Source organism: Bombus impatiens, unplaced genomic scaffold (genome assembly GCF_000188095.3).
Source record: "Bombus impatiens unplaced genomic scaffold, BIMP_2.2 scf_0272, whole genome shotgun sequence".
In the NCBI taxonomy this organism is placed as follows: Eukaryota; Metazoa; Arthropoda; class Insecta; order Hymenoptera; family Apidae; genus Bombus; species Bombus impatiens.
The window spans coordinates 66,961-74,247 of record NT_176691.1 but is presented as its reverse complement, the minus strand read 5'-3'; the positions used below and the strand labels follow the sequence as shown (position 1 = coordinate 74,247).

The window sequence follows — 7,287 nt, the reverse complement described above, 5'->3', positions numbered from 1 at the left end:
GGGGGGGGGGGATTTCACGATGTCGAAGGTATCGAGAATGAGCGCTCTTGGGAACTGTGACACGGTGACATCGAAGCTTGCGAGAATATTTTGGATGTGAGAAATTATGGCACGGACGATGCATCTAAGAGGAATATAATTCTAATGTATTTTTGGAAGAAAGTACATTCTTGCATGTAAGGGATTCTCGGTGTAATTCCGGCAGAGAGCAATTCTTAATCAGATTTTGTGTTTTTGCGGTGACAGGTCCGTTTACAGTCTTTTGTACGAGCCGTCGTTTAAGAGGCTGGTGCAACGATTATATAGTATTGCCTCTGTCAGCTGATGACACAATTACGTCTTCGTTCTCGTTCATCTGTCGAAGGGAATGTAGCTCCTGTTTCGTCAAATTGAGCATATGGCTCTTGTCCTGTCGCAAGTTGTTACGTCTGGCGACACTCTACCTAGACCAGGCCACACGCCGCGGGCGAGATGGCAACCAGATGCCCACACATCCTTACCGCTTATACTTATATTATTACCGCTTAAGACTTATAGTCTTAAGGACCCACTATAAATCTCAGCATTTTCATAGCTAAGGTCCTCCAGACCAAACAAATATCTTTTTACTAAACCGTGTTCTAAAGTTTATTGTCTACTACGGGTTGACACGGGAAGGTTTAGTTTTTCTCACGTACGATGCTTACCACTAGCAACTTTCTATCGAGGGCAGCTAAGACCCTTCCTAGTCCACCGACCTTCGTATCATCCAATCAGAAGCAATGTCTACTGCCCTCGCTTTCCTAGCCAAAATTGTCACCAACAAATCCGATGGTCCCATGCGTTAGACACACCCATCGTAAGTTTTCCACCGCAGCATCATCTTCACAGAAAGTCAGTCTTTATGCATTTTTTCAACCGTCATCATCTAAGCTTACGTCGCATACTACACGCTGTAACTTTGGCTATCGATCGAAACTCAATTATACCTTATCAATATATATCTCTTTAGTCGATAAGTTGTTGGAATAAACATTAATTTATACCTGCTAATTCGGTGTAAATTCAATTGAACCACCCCTATTATCGTAACAGAGATAAGTGGATCGATCAGTTCGTGGCGTCGATTATCTAATCGTAACGGGAATTTACGACTCCCGTTGATGTGCTTTCTCGCGATCGCGTCTCTCCACGAATGGTCGAATAAACACAAGTTATTGGCTATATTTCGTCGAATGTCATTAGCTTGTTCCGCAGAGAGTGAGTTTACCACGGATGGCTAATGATCTCTTCTTTTGGCGCTTTTGTATACGTCACTGTGTAATTATGTCCTCTTACTAGAACCGAGATGGTGTCGTCGTTGATCTGTTGTTTGGCGAAGGGTACCTCTTTGTTTACGAATTTCGGGGTTGCCGCAGCTGGAGCGTGTTGAGCGAATCCATGAATCGAAGCGATCGGAAGAACGAAGGAGGGGATTCGCGGCAGGTTCGTTTGCGCGGAAGCTTAACGAAGCATCGGAGGGAGGGAAAGAGAGCGGGATCGAGTCGATGTCAAGAATAATTAATACACACCGGTAGAAGATGGAAACGGTGCATTATGGAAGGCAGGTTGGAAACTCCGCGAGCATGAAAAGCGGCGATACGAGCTTCGAACGGAGCAACGAACGGCATTTCGAGGGCGTCGCGCAGTTCGGACGAAATGTAACCAGCAGTTTCGTGACGAACCTCCCCATCTTGACAGTTTGGAACCGTGGTATCGCCCATGGGGACTCGCCAAGTTCTACCAACAACTTTGTTCCTCGTGAACCCTACCAAATACATCCGCCGGAATTTCGCACCGGAGTAACGCGCTCGAGACGGATGGAGGCAACGCGAGTAGGTGCAATTCAAACGACAATGATTCCTTCTGCGCTATACATTTTACTCGCGTACGACAGATCCGCGTGATAACGGATTCGCCGACCAACAAACAACTGTATGAAACGTTTCCAATCGAGTAACACCTACTCGAACCGCTACTTTTTACACCCATCATCGCCACGTTTTCTAATCATTCGCGAATCTGATCGTCGCGTATAGTCTTCTTTAAAAATACAAACTATTTCTCAAAATTAAATCGTTCGAAGAATCGCAACGCGACCAAAAGATTATGATCGTTCCGCTGTAGACTTCACTATTTACGCTATATTTACAGTCGAATTTACAGTCGTACATTTAACAACCCGGCTTCGGTCGCTCGCGTCGGATATCATCAGCGCCAGCTTTGATCCGTTTCCGTAGCTTTCAGATTTACCGCGTTACCTTCAACGGTGGGCGCGGTCAAAGACGGTTGAAATTATTCAAAGATGAATACGCTGCCTAGACTAGGAGACGTCTCGTACAAGTTTTAATGATTTCGAGCAAGACGTCCTCCGAGCGGAAGCATTACCCCAAAATCTACTGATTTTCGTTGTTCCTCTGGTTTCGGGCTACCAGATTTCCGTTATTGAAATGCTCGTCCTCGTTAAGGCTCGAAAAGCTCGCGTTTCGATTTCTCGAGCGAAACGGGAACGCCAACGACTTTTATCGGCTCGACGTTAAAAACGATATAACGTTGATTAGAAGCCGCGAGAAGAAACGTATCGTTTTCATAGGTTTATCGATCATCCGTGGAGCGCGAAGCTTTCCTTTTTTCTTCCTTTCTTGACTATCCGGAAAATCTGTTGTAGATAGTGTTCCTTGCAAACACATAGAATTTGCCAGGCGGCGGAGTTTGCAATTACTAATTCTGTTCGCCTTGTGTCGGGCCAGCTTTCGCGTCGCAACGAAACGTCTCTGTTCCTCTGTTGCCTCTGTTCGTGGCAAATACGACCGCGCGTCCTAGTTTCGCCTACTAACGAAGCGACTGCGAGAAAAGAAAAAACAGAGAAGAAGAACAAAAAGGAATCGCTTCCGACGCGGCGCTCAACTAACGAATCGTCGAACGCATGCCGACTCGTTCAAAACGAAACGCTCGAAATGGCCCCGCGTAATACCTAACCCCGAAAATGAAAGGCAATAAAAATATGTTGTTACACGAACGATCGAGTGCCAAACTTTCCTAGATCCGATTTCCTTCTTGCTTCGCGGTTGCAAAACGCAAGTTTTTACACGCGACTGGAGAAAGCTTGCACGCTGCGTTGTAAAAATTTCGAGATCGTCGACCGCCAGTTTTCCCAAAATGCCTCGTTTACGATCGACCGAAGTTGCTCGGTAACCGAGCGGCATTAATAAGAACCTCTTAACGGCCGGAAGGCTTCGATAACACTTTCGTCGCAAAGTGTTCGAAGAAAAGGAATCTCCTTTTCTCGTTCGATCGACCCTCTAGAATCCGGTAAATCGTGGACTCGACGATCCAGAGAGGGAAATGTAAGTATCGAAGTAAAGCGAGTAAGCAAACGGAAAGGAAGATCGTTCTCGTGGGGAAATAACAGTGAAAGTAGGATTTGTTCGCGGCCGTGAGCTCGACTACGTAGCCGCGATTTCAAATCGACGATAGGGAAGAACGGGCACGCTGGCCGGTTGTGGACGAGGAGATGGACAAGTACGCGTCCTTCGGTTTCTACTCGCTAAAGTAGAACGCTATCGTCGACCGTTGCCCGTTGAAAAGCGTGGTCGAACGAACGCAGTTGGCAACGTGCACGAATTGGGTCAGAGGATCCCGAAGAGAACGGTTTGCCTCAAGGACCGTCGAGAAGCAGCGGATCCCCAGGCTCTGGACTCACGCGGATAACGCTTTTCCGCCGATAAGCTTCTCGTTTCGTCATCTAAACTCCGTTTAGTGGCAGATGTACAGAAACGAGCGATACGCGAATGCCTGGTATACGTGCAAGTCAAAGTAAATGTGTGCAAACGGGCGCAAAATCGATTCGTATAATACGGTCACGTGGTGAACGATTTTCAGCCGACCTGATTACGGTTATTCAACCACGTGACAGATTTCAAATTTACTTGGTGCTAGCGGTGGCGCTGCCGCCGCTCGCTTCACGTAGTCACGTATAATCAGGTAGCCTGGAATTTATTATAATACGTGCGTTACATGCCGGCTGTGTCATTACGAGACGCGCGATGGTAGTCGCGTCGCGACGTGATCTTCGATTTATCCTCGATACATGGACGCCCTGCCGGCAACCTTCTTGTAGGCTATACTGTTTACCTACTAGCCTATTCTCCTCCATCTGGACTCGTAGCTCCTTGGTTGGACGCGATTACCAATTGCTTGATCGCGGAATAGCTTTCGGCTCGTCTATTGTTCCGTTAGCCAATGTCGCGCGACCCAAACCTAAACCTAGACCTAACCCTTATCCTAACCCTAACCCTAACCCTCTTGATCCGAATTCGATAGCCAGCCATTTTGAATATATTTTTGGCCCGACATCGCGACACAATTGCCGGCTTTCGAGTAAATAGGATGTCTTATGTGCTGTCATCGGGACAGATAACTACGCGATAGCACCGTGTAACGTAATTTCCCTTCACCGTACATATATATTGGACGTTTCATAGGGGGCTTTGGCTTGGTTAGCCGCAACCTTATATTCGGTGCAACTCCTTCTAGGAGCACCACGCGCGCGATTATCATTCGACTGGCAGACGATCGAAATTCGGCATCCGTTCATCCGGAAATGAGCAGAATTTTTCAAACGAAAGAATTTCAGACAGCGTTATAAACACTCGGGAATAGAGACAACGAGGTTACAACTTTATTAACGATTACCGCGATTATCGACCGTCCAACAGCCGTCAGGGCTAAGTTATTTTAAAGCGGTATAATCCGATCGAGATAAAATACCTCGGCTCGTGAAACAACGTGAACGTAACGGCGGATACCTGAGAATATTCTCGTGCCTTATCTGTTCCCCGTCGGATATACCTGGTCCATAAAAGAAGTAACGCCAGGATTCGTTTGCCTGCGATGTCATTTCAGCGAAATGGCGCTCGTCCAGACAGACCGGCGATTGGAAATCGACGCGACTAATTATCGCGAGATATCCATCAGGCGTCGCCCCGTGATTACCAAGTAATCGCCGTCGAAACGGAGGGAGCGCGCGAAGGGTCGAGATAGAGGGAAAGAGCCGTAAAAAATTCACAAGCCGCGTTTCAGCTGAAAGATAGATTTCGCATGGAAGTACGGTATCGATCGGCAGGGGATGAACGCGACGGCGTTCGCCGGGATAAAAGCGATCCGAGAGGAATCAAACTCGAGTAACCACAAATTACAGGTGGCAAGTAAAGAACGACCACGAGCCCGGTCGACGACGTGGAAAGCTGGTGGAGGGCGAGTGGAACGAGAGGTTCGGGATAGTAATGTCGCTAGCTAGTAAAACGAATCGGTAGAAAAACCAGCATCGAAGAAAGGGGAGAGAAAGGCAGAAAGAAACGGGGACGAGGGCAAACGAGAAAGAGCTGCTGGAGTGCGAGCCGACGCCCTTACACGCTTCATCAATCTTCGCTTCTCGCGAGAGGACTAACGACGTCGCTGCGACGAGATAAACGGACTAGCTGGCCGGGTAATCTCGGTATACCAGTTGGCACGGTTATTGTCGGAGAAGTCGACGGAAAGAAAGCCATCTGTTGGGAGTTGCGACGCGACTAGATGGTGATCGATCTGTTCCTTCGCCGGTCTCCACGTTCTCCCGATTATTACAGTTCCGATGCTTTAATTGCTAATTAGCAGGAATTATACGTTTCAGCAGCGTTTCAGTCGAGTATACTCGGCAAACACGAGAATATGTTTAGCATGTCTGCTAAATGCGTTCTCCGTCGCCCTTCCAACTTCAACGTACATTCACCAAAATTCGCCTTATCGCGTTTTGCACAGCCTGTAAATGAGTTCCAAGTGTCACGAATGAACAGCCTCCTTGCAACACGTTCAACCTGTAATTTCAACTTTAATCTTTAATCTCGCTTGTTAACGAAATAATTTCTCACGAGTTTCTATTACGAATCACCTCGCAGACGTTGTCCCTTTATCGTATATCGCGATATCACGCGCCGAACCAGAGACAAAGAACGTGTCTCGGAAATGCTGATTTCTTTCGGTGAATGCCTTCGAAGCGGCCACCGCGCTATTCGCGATATAAACTCACCGCGTCGAACCGCGTCCGAAGATACGGGGCGTTGCAAGGGGGAAAGCGAGCACAGTGTGTGGGCGGATCGGTGAAAACGGCCGACATTGCTATTCCAACGACGTCCTCGACCTCTCTTCTTTCACCTGCTTTCTCTCGTGCACGTACGCGGCAAGGGCGTCGGCTAACTGCATCAACTTGAACGCTTCTACTTTGCAACATCTGTAAACGAGAAGTTGCCGTTGACGTTTGCTCGAACGCTAACGCGGGCTGCGATGTTCGCTCGCTTGGTTGCGCGGTTCCGTGAACGGGAAATTCGCTCTGAATTCGCGCGTCGCCACTTCCACGCGATAGCGATCGCACGACTGAAGCGGCTAGTCTCGGATAATTCCCCGAAGCAGAGTTATTCGAGAAACTCTACGGGGATCGAGTGTCCCGATGAACCTGGCTGAATCGTACATCACGAAGAACGGCGATGAAAAAGAGCGAGCGGTTGGACTCGGTGAAAGGTGGACGTTTAGAGAGACAAGTTCGATGCTGTGGCGGAAAAAGTATGGAAAATGGGACGGTGAAAGACGAGGAATAACGGAGTAGCGAGTGGTAATAGGCGAAAAGGGCGATAGTAGGTAGCCAGTTTTCTATCGACGCACGACGCGATACCTATAATAAATAATAAACAAGAGGGAAGAATGTACGATTACGATTATTAATTAGCACGGCGGTTCTCCGTTAAATGCACGTTATTACGAAAAGGTGAGCGGTCGTGTGTAAGTTCTTGCAAGTTTTTCAAAAGTCGTTCGCGGACCGTTTCGTTGGCTAAGAAAAGAAACTGCCGCGGGTATTGCCGACAGTTTACGCCTATGGAAGCACCGCGGTGCCGTGTATACAAAGGCGTGAAGTGTACAGCGCGACACGGAGAGAGGCAGGAAAAAGGGGGAAAACATCTTTGTCGAGCTTGCCAGTTGGCAGACAGCTTTTAATATATTTGACAAAGTTCGAGCTTTCGAGAACGCGGACGCGACCAAGCAGCCTCGTAAATCCTTGCTTCTTAACGGTATGCGCGAATACGCTTCCACGCCTACGGGCTGATTCACCTTCGCGCCATGGATAAGTCTTCGTTTTTCAAAGTTTTTCTCGCGATCGCGTCGCATACGTTTTTACCAGCTCGCTCGAGACGGTCCATTATTCGTGTTCCCTCGCAGCCGAGCCAACGCTAACGGCTG

General features: G+C 48.1%; 1 protein-coding gene across 1 annotated transcript in view; it reads right to left on the bottom strand.

Annotated features, from left to right (window-relative positions):
- Nucleotides 1–6,723, bottom strand: part of LOC105680647 — a 16,534-nt gene extending 9,811 nt beyond the window's left edge. The window contains exon 1 of the mRNA XM_033320322.1: nucleotides 6,086–6,723. Within this exon, the coding sequence (XP_033176213.1) occupies nucleotides 6,086–6,286 (201 nt within the window). The 5' untranslated portion in view covers nucleotides 6,287–6,723. The remainder of the gene's footprint in view (nucleotides 1–6,085) is intronic.
- Nucleotides 6,724–7,287: the final 564 nt, after the last annotated feature.